General features: G+C 43.4%; 1 protein-coding gene across 1 annotated transcript in view; it reads right to left on the bottom strand.

Moving 5' to 3' along the window:
* The window catches only part of LAMA1 (laminin subunit alpha 1), a 291968-nt gene that overhangs the window by 48226 nt on the left and 225084 nt on the right, over nucleotides 1-18658 (bottom strand). Inside the window, exons 45-50 of the mRNA XM_073550937.1 lie at nucleotides 17808-17951; nucleotides 16004-16137; nucleotides 13581-13731; nucleotides 12359-12483; nucleotides 8432-8582; nucleotides 6941-7085 (exon numbers count right to left, since the gene is read on the bottom strand). Coding sequence (XP_073407038.1) covers nucleotides 6941-7085; nucleotides 8432-8582; nucleotides 12359-12483; nucleotides 13581-13731; nucleotides 16004-16137; nucleotides 17808-17951 — 850 coding nt within the window. The remainder of the gene's footprint in view (nucleotides 1-6940; nucleotides 7086-8431; nucleotides 8583-12358; nucleotides 12484-13580; nucleotides 13732-16003; nucleotides 16138-17807; nucleotides 17952-18658) is intronic.

Here is an 18658-nt window from a genome sequence, read left to right on the forward strand (position 1 = left end):
ATTCCCTGATGGCAAATGGTATAAGAATGACTTTAATGTGCCCGATAATTGGTTCACACAAGAGATAAGCCACCACAAGAAGAGTCTGGCAGTGGCATACTACCCACTTCGGAAAGCATATATCTGTATACGGGGAATAAGTGTTTAAAGGGCATGTGTCATCAGAAAATGACCTATTGGTTAAATTATATTATTGCATTACACATTTTTTTCATTTGGCAATGTTTTCTTTTATCTTTATTAAATACCAAAATGAATAATTTTGCAATATCCACACTGGCCACTGGGGACATTATAGACTCTTTCAGACTGTCCTTTGTGGAGTTTTCAGCAGCTCCTTATCATCAGAAACCACCATGGTTACTTACCGGTAGCCGGTTTTTCCGGAACCCATGACAGCACCACATGAGAGAGGGATCCGCCCCGCCAGGACAGGAACCTACTGAAATATAAGGGGCGGCACCTCTCCCCCGCTTCAGTTGGATTACAGAGCATTGAGAGGACTTCCCGGTTAGTTACATGTTTATCCAACACCACATCACACAAATACACCCGACTATTGTGCACACCCATATGGTGAAAAAGGGGGGGGAATATACGGGTGCTGTCATGGGTTCCGGAAAAACCGGCTACCGGTAAGTAACCATGGTGGTTTTCCCTTCACCCATGACAGCACCACATGAGAGATTTTTGGAGACTTCGAAACACCTTAGGGAGGGACCACCGCTTGCAGCACCCTTCTACCAAAGGTCAAGTCAGCCGAGGAGGATAGATTTAATCTATAGTGCTTAAAAAAGGTTGAGGGTGAGGCCCAGGTAGCGGCCTTACAAATTTGCTCAATTGATACCTCTGCCTTTTCAGCCCAGGAGGTCGCCACGGCTCTGGTGGAATGAGCCTTGATGCCATCAGGAATCGGAACACCACTAGCTGAGTAGGCTACACTATTGGCCTCCCTAATCCATCTGGCAATAGTCCCTTTCGATACTCCATAACCCTTCCTGGCACCCTGGAAGGCTACAAATAGGGACTGGGACCTCCTCCACTGGCTGGTTACTGATATATACTCTAAGAGGGCTCTTTTCACATCTAGATTATGGAATTTCTCCTCTCCTGGGTTTTTCGGATTTTCACAGAAGGAGGGGAGGACGATTTCCTGGCTACGGTGAAAATCCGACACCACTTTCGGTAAATAAGCAGGGTCTGTTTTTAGGACAATTCTGTCCTGGTATACCTGGGTATACGGTGGACTAACTGATAGGGCCTGCAGGTCACTTACCCTACGTGCCGATGTAAGGGCCACTAGAATAATGGTTTTTAGGGTAAGATATTTCACTGATAGTTGTTGTACTGGTTCAAATGGTTCCTTTGTGAGAGCTTCTAACACAAGGTTTAAATCCCAGGGAGCCATTTTTTGCGATGGGACTGGTCTAGACCTGTGGCAGGATTTAATAAACCTAGCTATCCATCTGTTTGCCGCTATGTTACAATTATATAGAGCGCCTAGCGCTGAAACTTGTACTTTGAGTGTATTTACCGCTAGGCCTAGCTGTAGACCTGTCTGTAAGAACTCTAAGATAGTCTTGATCGGGGGTTCTTGGTCTAATGGTTTCCCCAGAAACTGCAGAAACTTATTCCATATTCTACCGTATATATTAGTTGTTACTGGCTTCCTACTTTTCATCAGTGTAGCCACCAACCCAGGGGAGAATCCTCTATTACTTAAAAGTGACCTTTCAAATTCCACGCCGTCAGATGGAACCCCTTGACTTGCGTGTGGAATACCGGACCCTGAGCTAGCAGGTCTGGAATCTCTGGCAGTACCCACGGATCTGAGAGGGACATTATCTGTAGTAGTGAGAACCATGGCCTTTTTGGCCAGAACGGGGCTATTAAGATCACTCTGGCCTGATCTTCCCTTATCTTCTTCACTACTACTGGGATTAGAGCTACCGGAGGAAAGGCATAACTTAGCTTGAAATCCCACGGAATTTGCAAAGCGTCCACTGCCCATGGCTCTTCCTTTGGGTTCAGTGAACAGAATCTTTTTACCTGCCTGTTGCTTCTGTTGGCAAAGAGGTCTATTACTGGCTCTCCCCAAAGATGTACTATCTTTTGGAACACTACCCGATTCAGGGTCCATTCCCCCTGTTTTAGTGTGTTGCGGCTTAGGAAATCGGCATGTGTGTTTTCTACCCCTCTGATGTGTAGGGCTGATAGGGAGTGTAGGTGTCTCTCTGCCCTGTGAAAGATCTCGTTGGTTTCGAGCATTAGGGAGCGTGACATTGTCCCTCCCTGGTGGTTGATGTAGGCTACTGTTGTGCTGTTGTCCGACATAATCCGGACATTGCGGCCTTCTAGAGTGGGCATTAATATCCTTAGGGCTCTGTTTACTGCCCGTAGCTCTCTTAGGTTGGAGGATGCGTTTTGCTCTAGGTGTCCCCAGGGTCCCTGGGCTACCTGTCCCCTTAGGTGCGCTCCCCACCCCGAGGAGCTTGCGTCTGTCATTATCACGTCGGACACTGGATTCTGCCACGATGTCCCTGTTAGTAGGTTTGCTCTGTCTAGCCACCATCTGAGAGAGCCTTTGGTTTTTACGGAAAGTTCCAGCCTTCCTTCTAAACAGCCTTTTAGCGACTTCTGTGCTGATAGGACCTCTGCTTGTAGTTGACGGGTATGAAATTGTGCCCATCTGACCGCTGGGATACAGGCTGTCAGAGTGCCTAACAAGGACATTGCCCCTCTCAGGGTCGTGTGAGGTTGATCTATTGTTGCCAAGATCATATCCCTTACCTTTTCCACCTTGGCGTCTGGTAAGAGACAAATTTGTTGATTTGAGTCCAAGATGAAACCTAAGAACATTTGCCTTTGTAAGGGTTGTAGCCTTGACTTCTTGACATTCACCATCCAGCCGAGATTCCGTAGGGTATCTATCACCCTTTCTACTTGCTCTGTGCAGTGACGTTCTGAGTTGCCCACAATTAGAAAATCATCTAGGTAGGGTATTATAATTGTGTTGTGGATGCGGAGGAATGCTGTCATCTCTGCAACTACTTTTGTAAACACCCTCGGTGCTATGGATATGCCGAATGGAAGGGCTCTGAACTGAAAATGTTTGAGGTTGCCCCGAATGTAGAGCGCTACCCTTAAGTATTTTTGGTATTCTGAATGGATCGGGATGTGGTAGTAAGCATCCTTTAGATTGACTACCGCCATGAAACAGTTGTGGTGTAACAGCCTTATAGCTGAAGTCACTGACTCCATTTTGAAGGTTTGGTTCTGTATCCAACGGTTGAGGCCTCTCAGGTTTATAATCGTCCTGAACGAATGATCCGGTTTTTTTATTAGAAAGAGGGGCGAGTAGAAACCCCTTCCTTCCTGTCCTCTTGGGACCTCGATCAGGACATGTTTGTCCAGCAGGCTTAGGATCTCTGCCTCTAAGGCCAACTGTTCTTCTACCCCTCTCCTGACGGGGGTCACCACAAACGATGCTCTTGGCTGTTGAAAAAAGGGGAATTTTAAACCTTCCTTTATGATGTTTAAAATCCAAGTATTGGAAGATATATTTTCCCAGGCCTGACCAAACAGCATCAGTCTCCCCCCTACGGGGATGCCGGCGTCATTGAGGGGACTTTTTTGCGGATGAAGCGGCTCCCCCGAACGTGAATCCAGACTCTTTCTTCCTCTTGTCTTCCCATCTTTTCCGATCTCCCGGAGGCCGGCCTCTATTGAATTTCCCCCTCCGAAAGGGCGGTCTTCTTTGATCTCCCTGAAACCTGGGGAAGCCCTTCTTCTTATCACCCGCTTTTTCTAGGATTTCGTCCAGATTTTTTCCAAAGAGAAATTGTCCATCACATGGAAGGGAGCATAATTTGGCTTTTGATTGTAGATCTCCCGGACACCCTTTAAGCCATAATGCACGCCTTGCAGCATTTGATAGTCCCGCTGCTCTCGCCGTCAACCTCATGGAATCGGCCGAGGTGTCGGCTAAAAAGGCGGCTGCTCCGTGTAGCAGATACATGTCTCCTAAAATTTTCTCTCTAGACATCTTGGAAGCAATTTTTTCTTCTAGCTGCTGTAGCCAGATCATTAAAGACCGGGCTGTACAGGTACCGGCTATCGCAGGTTTTAGTCCCCCCGCTGTTGCTTCCCAAGCATGCCTTAGGTAGGAGTCTGCTTTCTTATCTAGTGGATCTCTTAGTACTCCTGAGTCTTCTAGGGGCAGGGCCGACCTTTTGGATGACCTGGATACCGCCGCATCGATTTTTGGGACCTTGTCCCATATTTCCGTATCCTTAGGGTCAAAGGGATATCTCCTTTTTGAGGAGGAAGGAAGGCTACCTGATTTTTCAGGCTTCTTCCACTCCCTTTCGATGAGCGCCTGGACTTTTTCATTAACTGGAAAGGTGCGTTTCTTCCTTTCCTGTAACCCACCAAACATTACATCTTCTAGGGATTTGGTCGCTTTTTCCTCCTGAAGGCCCATAGTTGACCTAATGGCTTTAAGGAGACTATCAGTATCCTCAACCGGAAAACACGGTCTACCCCCTGTGTCACTATCCGAGGAGGAAGAGGACATGCGCTCAGCCTGATATTCGGACGAGGAGGAGTCTGATGAAGAACTTGGGGAGTTTCTTCTACTTTTTTTCTTTTTCTTTAATAATAATTTAAGTGAACCTTCCACCTCTGATTTTATGACAGATCTGAGGTGAGTTGCTAGGCTCGGCACTTCCTCCGCCACTGTTTGCTGTATACAGCTAGCGCAAAGGTTTTTTTGCCAATCTTTCGCTAGGGGGTTCTGGCATATCGCACACTCCCTATTATTTCTTTTGTTCCCTGCTTTTTTGCCTTTCACCTAAGGAAGCAAATAACACACAAAAAGGACCCTATTAGTAATGGTCTAACATTCACGAAGATCCACTCACCACCCACAAAATCGGGTACTGGGCTGGAAGGCTGCGCTGGAGCATGTGGTCTGTGTTCTCTCGATCTCGAGGAATCATTTGATCTGTGGCTCGGACGGCTGCTGCTCTTACCGCTCGAACGGCTACCGTGCTTCCGTGCCGAGGTCTGCGACGGGGGTAGAGACAGTGGGGACGGTGAGCGTTCCTGCTGTGACCCCATTGTAACAGCCCGGCCGTTCTGCTCCTTGCCTCCTTTAAATATGCCCCGGTGAGCGATCCTTTTGACCCTCCCCCCTGCGACCGCCGGCCATTCTTCTTCTTTTTTTTTTTTTCCTTCTTTTGTGGCCGGCGCCGCACTAGGCGCCATGTCCGTCGCGTCCGTGACGTCAGCCGGCGCATACCCAAGCTGCACCGCGCCGCTGACGTCAGGCGCCGGAAGTCGCGCCCGGCTTCCCCTGTCCCAGGGAGAAGGAGCGAGCGGGCGCGCGCGCAGGGGGAGGGAGGCACGGAGGAGCGCCCCGAATGGAGGCCGCCTTACCGCACCCGCATGAACCCGGGGCCTGCTGGAGGAACCCCGGGGACTGCGCTTCCAGGCGCCGACGGCCAGCGCTGCAGGTAAGCTGACCTGCTCTTCCTGCGCCGGGACGGCCCTGGGTCCATGTCTTCATCCATGGCAGGCACCGCCGCTGTCAGCCTGGGATCCCGCTCCAGGACAGGAACCCAACTGAAGCGGGGGAGAGGTGCCGCCCCTTATATTTCAGTAGGTTCCTGTCCTGGCGGGGCGGATCCCTCTCTCATGTGGTGCTGTCATGGGTGAAGGGAAAACAGGATTATAATGAGAGATAACATCTCTATATACAGCTGATAACACAGAATCCACCATCCAAAAGAGATGTCACAGTTTCCCCTGCTCTCCCTCTCTTCACAATAACCTTTGCACACGCGAATTAGATGCTTCAATACTAAAGATAGATTCAGAGTTTGCTCATTGATGTTAGTGTACAGTACTTGTGCATTTCTTGGAACAATTGGAAGTTATAGTCTAAAATTACCTTAGTGGAAAGTGTGTAAACTGCAAGATTTCTATTTTTAATGCAGATTGTGATTTGGATAAACTACATTGCCAAAAATAAAAATAAAAAGTTTTACATTTAACACAAAAATCTGATTTAAACAAGAGGTAATTTTCATTTGACACATTCCACGCTCATACTACATTTCTCCTGTAGCAGCCGCAGGGGAAATGTCTGACTGTTCATAGACTAAGCAGTAAAGTCAGCTGTTTGCTGTTGGTGCCAGGACGACAATAATAAAAAGTACAGAAATTATTTTGTAGAATGCAGTGTATACCTTAGTAAACTATTCATGTATTAAATAATAGCAACATTTCACAGTTTACTAACCGCAATCCAACTCTACCCATAATGATTATGTCATTACACATTGTGAGAGATCGTGCACGCAACCGATTTTCTTGGATGACTGCTATCCGTGGTTTTCAAGGATAGCTCTCATGCCTATGGGGCTGTGCACATCTGATTTTTTCCTTGGACTGAGTTGTCTGCTTAAAAAAATCAGAGACGTCCAATGTTGATCCAAAACTCAGATCAAAATTGGCAATGGAAGTCAATGGGTTCGTAAAGAAAATCAAACTGCGCTCGGATGACATCCAGGTGCGGTTCAATTTTCACAGACTGACAGAATGGAAAAGTCGGAATAACTTTTTTTTTTCTCTTCAAATCCAAGAAAAACTGATCACACCCTGATAACACTCTGATCAGAGTGTGATCAGAGTGTTATCAGGGTGTGATCAAGGTGTGATCACACCCTAATCCCACCCTAACCACACCCTATTCACTCCCTGATCCACCCTTATCACTCCCTGATCCACCCTTATCACACCCTGATCCACCCTTATCACACCCTTGATCAGAATAATTGGACCATTTTTCTCAGATGTGGAGAGATCAGTTGTGTGAACCTACCCTACGAGAATGAAATCACGGGGTCATATAACTCTATAGGGTTAATCATTATACCTTGCTTCTTATTGCGCTGGAAAGCAACTTTATACCAAGCTCCATCATTGTAACGTCCATCCGTTGTCAGTACCAGTGGACCTGAACCCAACTCTACGGAAAGTCGCAGCTTTCCATCCACGATTTCCAGAGACAGGAAATCTGTCTGAAGAAGGAAACAGAAAACACATTCAGGAGCACAATGCTATCAATCTTACCAACAAGTGGCATGAAAATGTTCAGCCTGGGGGGTGAAAACCATAACATTGCAAATATTGTATCAGACAGCTGCAAGTAATGTTGTGCAGAAAACAATGAGGAATGTTCTAGTTTGGTGTCCACTCATTATGCTGCTCCTTCTCCTATACAGACGTGTCTGACACAAGAAGTCTCGATCTTTATATTATTATAAGTCTGTCTGTGATTGTAAAGCGTAATTATTAATAAAGTAACATCAATTATATAACAGTAATTTATATGGTGAGGTTGCACACCGGCATGACTACATTCCCGAGATCACAATGACAGATCATCGCTCCTTCTCACCGCTCAGCTCTGATCTCTGACGGATGACAACAATCTATTTATCAGCAATTGTCTGGCACATTTTAAGGGAGTACTGGGACATGTAAATTTAGCAGGAGTTACTTGACCCTGCCTTGGTTTATTCCTGACCACCTTCTTTTTAGTCAGCAGCTGCCTGGTGTGACTTTCCTGGGGGATTTCACTTGTCAGCTCTGATTTCTCTGATGGGGTCTCCGTGGAATGCCAGGGTTTATATTACAATCCACACTAGCCTCTGGATAAAATTAACTACAAATGTGGACCAAATGTTACAGCCATGTTTACATTACCAATTACTGGAGACTTGGTTAGAAAAAGTCCAAGCGCTCCAGCACGTCTGCCCTTTGTGCTGCTGTTTCCTTTCGTATTTATTTTGCTTTTTGTCTTTGTTTTTTTATTTTTGATCTTGCTCTTATGGTGAATTTATATCTGTTTTATGCATGGTTGATAATACTCAAGGATCATTTTTTCATTTACAGCCTCACCAGTTTCTCCACTGAAATCTATGGAAGTTACAGAGACAAGTGCCCCCTAAATGTCTCTTTTAGCAACTCCCACAGACATCACCAGAAGCAGGTCCGTGACGGCATGGCCATCTCTCCTTTGACGACAAGAGGGGAAAATCAGCAGTTCTGAGAGGGAGTTGCCACATCCCTGTTCTTCTGATAGATGAGTGACCTAGAGGTAGTACCTATTAGGCATTTATGGCAAATCCTCGGTATATGAAGAAACAGCCACAAAGAAATCCCCTCAAAAAGTTTAAACAGGCACAGGATGTATAATCAGTGGCCTTTAAGTCACCAAACTGGCATTGGGCACAATGCAAACCCAATTCAATGACAAATCCAGTCTCACTACATAAGTATTTATCTAACTCATCATCTGCTAAAAAAACATCATTTTAAAGCTGTAAAATAAAACTATGATCTGACATTTAACGAGACTTACTGTTCCATTAGAGGCAAGGTAAAGTAGAAGCCCATTGGGTGAAAATGTGCGGAAGTGGATAAATATCTGAGTCGTGGTAGAACGTAGGGTCTTTTCCACAATGGAATACCCACTGCCATCAAAATAAAATGAAGTATCTTCATCCTGGGGGCTAGAAAAGAAAAAATAAGGCCCTTAAAAAAAAAATATAAACCTTTGGAGCAAAAGTAAAAGGGCAGGAATAATTAGCACAGTCACTAATAGATACTCATTTTCAAATGTTTAAAAAAAAATAAAAATACAAGAAATAACGTATCTGAATACACATATATACATATATACGCATTTATTATTTTTATTATTTATATTGCAGAGGACTATTAATATTGAAAAATAGGATTAAGTGTGCAAAGTAGCCATTCATAGTTACTCATCATCTCGATACATTTAGATATATACGCACAGCTGTGATGTGTCAATGGGAAATTATTTTAAAATGTTGCAGGCTAAAAATCTCTATTTATTATAATATACCATGAAAATGAGCTAAATTGTGTGGAGTGGCGATTACATGCTGTGCTGGATTACCATTTATAGCCTTATTCCAGTATGTGGTGATACAGCGTCCTCTGCTGGTCCAATCTGCTATTTGCAGAAGACGTCCTTGAATTTCTGCTAAAAATATACAGAATTCTGGCAGAGCATCAGAACCTAATGGCCCAGGTAGATAATAGTAGGATTATTGAGAGTATGAGACTTGCGAGTTGGCATCAGTTTCTTCTACATTGGGAGTCAGATTATGGGTATAATTTATCAGGAATCCTATGCTTCTTATTTTGTTACGGCTGACTCATGAAAGGGTTTGTGAACTAAAAATATTTGTGAAGTTTTCAAGGTCACCGAATCCTTGAAAGGCAAACAGAATTAATGTTTCCTTATATCAAATAGATTAGGATGGTTTAATCTTATTGACTGCCATGATGAGTCAATTCACAGTCTTCGTCTATTATTGCTTTTGTTCTTGTGACTTAAGTCCCTGTTTTCCACCATCATGTGTGATATTAATGGTGAATTGTTTATTTAAATTCTATTATGTTTTGGAGAAGATGGCAAATTTAATTGTACAGTCTAAGGACTTGTGCACATAACCGAATTTTCGGACAAAACGTCGGCTCACACTCAGACCAATGTTATTCTGTGGGGTAGTGCTCATGTTCTATTTTTTTTTCTCTAAAGGAAAAACACCGTTTGTGCAACTTCAGAAGGTGTTCAAGTAGGGCCCCACACCATACATGAATTAATAAAGAAAACTTGGCACTCAAATTCTAGAATATTTTTTGGATTTTTTTAATGCAGCCAGAAAATAATAAATGTTTCGGCCTCACTGGCCTTCATCAGTAACAGACTGCAGTATAGTAGTTAATCGCATTCAGTGTGATAGTAGAAGTGACACCATAGTCACTTTAAATGTGCCTGGTCATGCACTAGGCGCTGGGAATGGAGTCTGAATCAAATAGTACCTGGGTGGGTGGGGGTGCCGTGCAGATATCAGCGACCCAGTATCCACTGTTGGACAACTGACCTCGTCCACCTAATTAGGACCTGCTGAAGAGCAGGAGCGTGAAACGGCCGTCGTCCGCACTCTTTGCATTGCTCCCAAGCCTATGCATTTTTATCCATGAAATAAAGACTTCTACTTTTGGTAACGGTGAGTGCCATCCTTTTTTCTTTCATTGTGCTTATAATTGGATATAATTTCATACACTACTTTTTAAAAATGCCGGTTATTGTTCACATTCAAACAGATTCACTGGCAGAAAACATTCAAAGTTTTCTTTTTACTTAGTATTTTAATACTAAAACATAAAAAAAAGATACATTTGGTGTCATTGCACTGATCTATTTAAAAAAAATCAACATCATTTGTACTGGGGGGAAAAGGGAAGAAAAGCCAGCTCCTTCGAATAAAAAAATTCAAATTTTAATAAAGAGCACACCAGCGATCGAAACGCGTTGCTTAGGTCTCTCCTGTATGAGTTGATGTAGTCCTGAGGAGCCACAATTGTTCTTATACCTATGATGGAATAAAAATTTGAATTTTTTATCGCAAGGAGCTGGATTTTCTTCCTTTTATCACTATTGGATTAAGCCATACCAGGATGGTGTTCAGTGCGCCGCTTGGAAGTCGGTGAGCTTGCTCTTACTCTCTTTTTGTGATCACTTGTACTGCCCAGTGAATCTTTCACAGTAAGAGGCTCTTTCACAAGTTTGAGCATGATAAACTGACTACATCATATGATAGTAGCAGCAGAACTGAATAAAACATGGTATTTAGTATTTCTTTTTTAATTTCTCCTCTCTATTGAACATATTAGCTTGTAAAGTTAGGATTTTAATTTATGTTATAGTTCAACTGGGCATTACTAGAGATTTGTCTCTAGGGTGTGCATTTCTTCCCCTGTATGAGGTTGACCAATCGTAAGCATGCAGCGTTATGCAGGGGAAGAAAGAACACGCCTTCCTCTCCTCTCTGATCTCTGCAGCTACTGTGTAGAGATACAGTACAGTTGTCTCATGAATCATTTCGAACAGATTTTATCACTTGGCAGATGGTGTGGGGGAAGGGTGAGAGCTGACAGCACTGTAAGATGAGATCTGGAAGTGTTTATAATAAATAACTAAACTCTGGTGTACCTTTACACAATAACTCCAGAGATCAGAGAGGAGAGGAGGATGAGTTCTTTCTTCCCCTGCATGACGCTGTCTGCTTATGATTGTTAAAAGTCATGCAAGGGCAGAAATTGATTCTCCAAGAGACAAATCTCTGGTAATATTTAGTTGAATTATAACATAAAAACTTTACAAGCTAATATCTCTGCAAACGAGAGGAGAAGTTAAAACATAAAAAATATGTTTAACTCAGCTCTTCAGTCATTAATCCATGATGTGGCCAGTTTTACATGCTCAAACTGGTGAAAAGTCCACTTTAGGGCAAAAATGAAATAAAAACTGCAAAGAAAACAAAAATGGCTGCAGTGGCAAGCGATAGGGAAACTAATGAGCATAATATTGTGGACCTAAAAACAGTATGATTACAAAAGGATGGAGATTCACTTTGAAGGCACATACTATTGTTCTACATTTTTTTCCAGCAGTAATAAGAGTTATAATGGGCCTTCTTACAGCCTTTGTAAACCAGCTTTCCTTAAGCTTTTGCCTGAGGAGGTCCAGCAATTCTCAAAAAAAAAGTAATACTTCAAGAGAAAAAGGCATTTGTGTCTGCAACCATCTGGAGCACATTAGAGAACATTAGGCAATGGCAGCGCAGCGGGGACAGACATTTCCTGGAGACTTTCTTTTTTACATTTCATATGCTTTAGTGGAAATATTTTTCCTAATTTTAATAAAGTAGATATGGATATAAGGAAGAGAAGTAGACGACTCTGTGGCCTCCTGCAGAGTTTAGGGCTGTAAGATGAGATGTTATGACATCTAATCTTATGTCTTTTTATAAAATACTAAACTTTTCAATAACTAATTTGTTCTTTTTTAGATTTTGACTCTAAGATATATACTATATATTATAATGGTCTCTATGCACAATAGATAAATGTTGGCTGAACCTGAGAATCAGGACTAGCTGCCCATCTAGATGTTATGACATCTAATCTTATGTCTTTTTATAAAATACTAAACTTTTCAATAACTAATTTGTTCTTTTTTAGATTTTGACTCTAAGATATATACTATATATTATAATGGTCTCTATACACAATAGATAAATGTTGGCTGAACCTGAGAATCAGGACTAGCTGCCCATCTAATGTACGTGGGGCGTCAACTCTTCCCGACAGATGATGCTTTCTTATGTGCTAGCAATTACTCTACGTAAATGGATAAGTATAATTCACAAGGCAATTAATGCAAACATTACTTCTTGGTAACTACCTTCCATAACATCCGGCACACTTGCCCTGTCTCTGTACGTAGTTCCATAAGCCAATAGATTTCCCGTTCAGGAATGCTTCGCCCATGCAGCCCTTAAAGTCTGATGTATGGACTGTTGTTGACTTCTACAAGAGAAACAACCGATAATAAAATGACAATAATATTATACGTAATAAAGGATGTTAGTATATTGATAATATGTAGCTATGGAATGGTAAAGGGTAACAAGGAGGCAGGAGATGAGACATGCTGATGTTTTCATGATATTTATTAATGATTTCTGTACTTATAGCCGAGTGCATGGACAGCGGCTGCGGTAAAGAGTCAGCTCCTCTACCTCCTCGCAACATCCGCTGCTCTTTAGGATGATTTCAGATCAGAATAAATCTAAACAGCGCTAATCTTACATAGTTCAGAGTAGTGCACCCATGAAAGATGCCAAAACTAAGGTTGTGTTCACACGTTGAATTTTTGTTGTGTTGTTTTTCATGCTGAAAAAAGCAGCGCTCACACAATGCTTTTATTCTCCTTGTGTTTTATGCTTTTAAAAGCTTTAGCATATCAATTTTTTCAACCGTATCTTTCAGGGTTTTTTTTCCCTATTTAAGTGAATGCATAAAAACCGCATAAAAAATATATGAACAAAATGCATGAATAACGCATCAAAAACACGCATAATGAATACAGCATTTTTTCCTGCCAGCACTCTACATTTTTCATGCGGAAAAAAATGTTGCAAAAAAGCACTGTGTGATCATACCTTTATATTGCAAAGGAGGAAAAATAATCAGAAACATTGAAACTGTTGCAGGAATTTACATCCATGATGAAAGTTTTTGCAATGACTTAAAGGGGTTGACGAGTCCAAATCGATAAGTCTGTAGTCACTTATGAATCCCCCAAGTGCACGCACTGTGAGGTGGCGATTTGCCATTTTCTGACTCGGGACCAGAGGGTATGAATGAGTTATACATATTCCCGGCCAGGCATGGCCTCGCTCCATACAACTGTTTGGGAGGACAACCCCTTAAACAGTAGTGAATAAGTCACGGAAATCCTCAATGTGCGACTTGTGTGTACAAGCAATCCCTTCCTTACCAGTATGGTAAAGGTATCCAGATGCTGCTGGATCTCCTCAGGCAATGTTTTGTTACTGAACACCGGATTGTAGAATCTGTCTATAGTTCTCATAGTGTTAGCTGCATTAAGGAGTTAAAGATACCTGTATCCCGCTTCCAATGCCTCCAACAAACACTTGAGTAGAATTATCTACATGGAGAATGGATGATGTTCCTGGAGATGACAGTGTTTTAGTTGAAGTTTTCTGAGACGAGAGGACTTCTTCCACACTCAGTGTTCCTGATCTACCAAACCTGTATAAAGTAATGGTGGTACCTATAAGTGAATTTCTTGATACAAAAAGTTGGTGGTTTATATATCAATTTTTAAAAATATATAAGGAGAAAACACTAAAACTGTATCCAGTTTTGCAAATCCATTACTATTGGAGAGGTCCTCTGAAAGTGGAAGTAATCGTAAGGATTTCCACTACTAGGATGTGGAGGAGAAGCGATCATTAAGTGCTCAGTTTCCCTGCGGAACCAACATGTTAGGCATCGGATTCCTGCAGCTGCACAGCGGGAATCCAGAGCCATACATCCAGCGGTCTCCTATTCCTTTCTGACTGCTCAGGACCTGCACAGCAATCTTGGCGATCCAGGCGCCCTGCTCTGACCAGCTCTCTGGGTCTGAATGTTGCTGCCACCTCTGGACCACCAATGGTAGTGCAGCCTGCTTTGCAGGAAACCACTCCAGAGGCTAAGTCCTCTCGCCACTCTACTGGGCATGCCCACGAGACGATCTCCAAGTGGAGATCGGGGGTCACGTGCTCAGGTCCTTGTCCTGATCTGATTGGCCCATCTCAGAGGTCTGGAAGGTCCCGGAAGCGCATGGCTATAAAAGGCCCGCATGGCTGCTCGGCCATGCGCTAGTATAGTCTATACTTGCTATGTGTGAATGGTGATGGATGTATGATTCTGGTAACTGACTCATTTGAAACCCCTTCCCTCTGATATTAAGCATGTGGATAAGGAATTAGAGTTAAGGTCAGCGCCAGTCAGTGGCAAGCCATACGCCACAGTGCATACCGCACCGCTACACTAGCGTCCGATAGTGTGATGCCTCACGGCACTATCGTACAGTGGCAGTAGTTACCGCCGCGCTGCAGCAGCACTTACCAGCGTCCGCGGTAGCGACGCCGCACGCACGGTAGGTCAAGACGGACACCGACCTCTGCCTTGGGCCGAGTCCTGTGACCATATACCGTGTGTGCACGCCAGCTGAGACCTGTGAAGCTAACAGGCTCAGCGTTTATGCTTTAGCGCCTCTGTGAATTTAACAGAGTCCGCTCTGCGCACCTCGGGTGACGTTTAACCCGAGCGCAGTACACCGCCATATAGCGAGTCTGCCATTACTCAGCAGCGGTTGTTACACCTACTGCACGGTGGACCCCGGGCGGCGAACGCACTTCCTATTATTTATATTTAGTGCGTTCCGCCGTCCCTAACACAACATAGGAGAAATAGAATATTACATGGCCCTTATCAAACTCAATCTATTTTCTGTGCACAAAGTCCTTCAGAGTGATGGAACCTAAATAATGGAACCTAAATGGAACCTAAATAAATGCTCTTCGCTCTGGTTAACCGCCGAAGATCCCAAACAAGAAGCCACTATTAATTCAGAATTGCCATAATAGGGTACAGAAAATGAACCGCAACAGCAATGTAAGTGTGGGGTACAAATCTAAACCGACCTCAACATTCTTTACAATAGACTTAGTTAAAAGACGGCAGCACTCCTCCATTAACTCTATTCAATGTGATTTTTTTCCAATTTTTCAAAACACATGATCTGCCAATAAACAAAGAGTACAACCTACATCTGCAATCTGCTGGCCAGAGTCAGTGCTAATGAAAACAATTAATAATAATAACAATAATAAATGCGTTGGACATCTTCCGATTTTGGAGCGGATCAGGAATATGGTAATATTGGACCTTGGATCGGAAAGCTTTAACGTTTGAAAATGAAACGATTTTATTAGTGCATATCCAAATAGAACTTGAATATGCACTGATGAAGGTATTCACTTTAAAGGAGTTGTCTGGTCAAAACCGATAAGTCCACAGTCACTCGGTGTAACTGCAGACTTATGAATCCCCCCCAGTGCACATAGTGTACATTGCGGGGATTTGACAGTTTCAGACTGGGGAACAGAGGGGGTATATGAGTTATACATACCCCCAGCCAGTGGGTGCAGGCTCGCTCTCTAAACTCTTGTACGGAACAAGGCCACACCCTCTAGTTGGCTGTCACTGGTGGGGCCATTGCCTCAGCTTAATACAAGTGTATGTAAGCAATGCAGCACCCGCAGGCAAGAGGTATGTGTAACTCATACATACCTTCCAATCCTGGTTTTAAACTTATGAATCTACAGTCACACAGAGTGAATGCAGACTTATCGGTTTTGACTCGACAACATCTTTAATAGAGGAGTGCTGCTGTTTTTGGACTACACACACACATATACGGTATATAAATTTATATATATTTTTTATAAACAAATAAAAAAATGACTTATACCTTGTTGCGTGGATTTTATGCCATTTGCTGTTGTCTATTTGGATATCAGGATCTTCGATTCTTGCTGTTCCAGAGCCCAAGTCCCACAAGAAGGAAACTTTACCTTTCCTCATTTCAACTGCCATGAAATCGGCCTATCCAGCAGTAAAAAATGATTATAATGAATGTATACATGCACATTATGGACATTCCAGTAAGAAAATGATTACACGAACATTATTGATAATCTCCGTTAATATGAACATGCATTTTAAATCCACAAGCTAAAAAAAACAAACAAATATATATATATATATATATATATATATATATATATATATATATGCGCTATAAGCCTGAAATGTTGCTTTGGGACCTGTAGTTCCACGAGCCTTGTTTAGCTTTTAAGGGGCTGGGCTTACAGGGTTAGTTGGAGAGCTGGGTGGGTCTTGCTAACCACACACCTCCCATCAATGGGTGTGTCTCATGCGATATATTGAAACTTTGGTTTGGTCACATGGTCTCTCTGTGTTGAAAGGTCCTGCAAGATGACTGGTTTCCTGAATAGCACATGGTGAGACCAAGTACCTGCAGTGTCTGTGATGGCTAACTGCATTGGGGAACCTACCGACCTTCTGAGGGTCTGGAACTGCCGGGTTTGACCTGTTGAGCAAGTCATTGTCCGCGACAGTGATCCCAGTAAGGGCCCCGTCACACACAGCGAGATCGCTAGCGAGATCGCTGATCTTGTGATGCATCAGCGATCTCTCCAGCGATATCGCTGTGTGTGATGGGGATCAGAGACCACCCCCCCTGCCGGGTATCGCTGATCATGTAGGATCGTCCTGGGCCATTTTTTGATCGTTGGTCTCCTGCTGGCCAGCACGCATCGCTGCGTGTGGAAGCGAGAGACCAGCGATCAGCGACGCTGGATGCTGGTTTCCAACGTAAACATCGGGTAACTAAGAACCACGCAGCTCTTGGATACCCGCTGTTTACCCTAGATACCAGCGCACACTGGTATCTAGGGTAAACATCAGGTATCCAAGAGCCGCGCGGCTCTTAGTTACCCAATGTTTACGTTGGAAACCAGCATGCACGCGGGTATCTAGGGTAAACAGCGGGTATCCAAGAGCCGAGCAGCTCTTAGATACCCGCTGTTTACATTGGAAACCAGCTTGCTCGCTGGTCCTGATCGCTGGAGGGGCTGTCTATGTGACAGCTCACCAGCGATCAGTCTAACGATGTCCCAGCGATCCCATCCATGTCGGATCGTTGGTGGGATCGCTGGGACATCGTTATGTGTAACTGGGCCTTAAGGCAGCTTTCCTGGAAGCCAGGACTGACAAGAAGTCAGTGTGGGGAGCGGCGCTCCTGTAAGGTAACCTTGGACAAGGGAGTTGAAAGAAAGGCAGAGAGGTGTGTCTGCCTATCTGCTACATGAACAGACTGGTGTCATATTTTTATGGATGTAGCAAAACTATTCAGTTTATGCTGTATTTAAATAAACCGTATGGCCGGCTTAAGTGATAAACTGTTCCTGTGTGCTTAAATCCCGTGGCCAAGTGAGTGTCCCCCAACACATACAGTGAGAACTATTAGTTATATATATATATATATATACATATATATATATATATATATATATATACCAATACAGACACGTGTTCTTTATATATTGAAGCAGATACAAAAATCTTTAAAAAAAATGTAAATACTTAATAGCATAACCCAATAAACCAGGAAGCCTGGGAGGATTATGCATTGATTCTTGATTGATTCTGTGCCATAAAACATATTTATTACATTTTAGTTGTACACTCACCTTAGTGTTACTGCCCAAGTAAAATAGAAGATTGTCAGGTTCATTAGTTTTGACATTTAGTGTAAGAGTATTGAAATTTGCAGAGCGGATTTCGGGGTGGTAAGAGCGGACACAATCTCTGTCTGCTGAAACAGCAACTTTTATCTATAAAACATAACCATAAATCAATGCTAGCAGCTAATAAACACATGTGATCTATCAAGTTCTACAGATGGATAGTAGCATACAGTATGTACAAATGTAATACATAATATTTATCAGGGCTGGGATGAGGGCGCTACCTCCTGCCTCCCTGAAGGGGACTAATATTTGGGGAAAAGTACCATCTGACATTGCTGAATGCTTGCCAGTGACGGCTGGGGTGCAGGCACACAAGGGAGCAGAGTCATCACTGCACCGCTCACCCCTCTCTCTGTCTGCGCCCCAGCCGTCGCTCTCTTCCTGCACTCAATTGTGTTAGTGTCTATCACACGTGAATGCAGTTACTGTGAGCACTACCCAGTACAGGAGCAAAGCAGCTATAATCAACTCTATTGGTGACCTCATCAGAACGTAGGTCACTTCCGGTCTGTGCATGGAAGGAGATGGCACATGCTGGGGACATCATTGCGCCATCCAGTGCCCACTGCTGCACATCATAGAAGAGAAGATGGAGGCTTCGGTGTATAGAAAGCCTGGATTAGGTGACTACAAGTTTTTCTTTATTTTTCTTATTCTATCACACTATGAGGTACATATTATACTAGGGGCTGGCTGTGAGAAACATTATACTGGTCACCTATCACACTGTGGGGTACATATAGCTGATTCCATCCGCTGACATGTGCCCTTAACAGCCGTGGGTGAAATCC

The sequence above is a fragment of the Dendrobates tinctorius genome, unplaced genomic scaffold (genome assembly GCF_039654945.1).
Source record: "Dendrobates tinctorius isolate UK_male_01 unplaced genomic scaffold, ASM3965494v1 ptg000171l, whole genome shotgun sequence".
Lineage (NCBI taxonomy): Eukaryota > Metazoa > Chordata > Amphibia > Anura > Dendrobatidae > Dendrobates > Dendrobates tinctorius.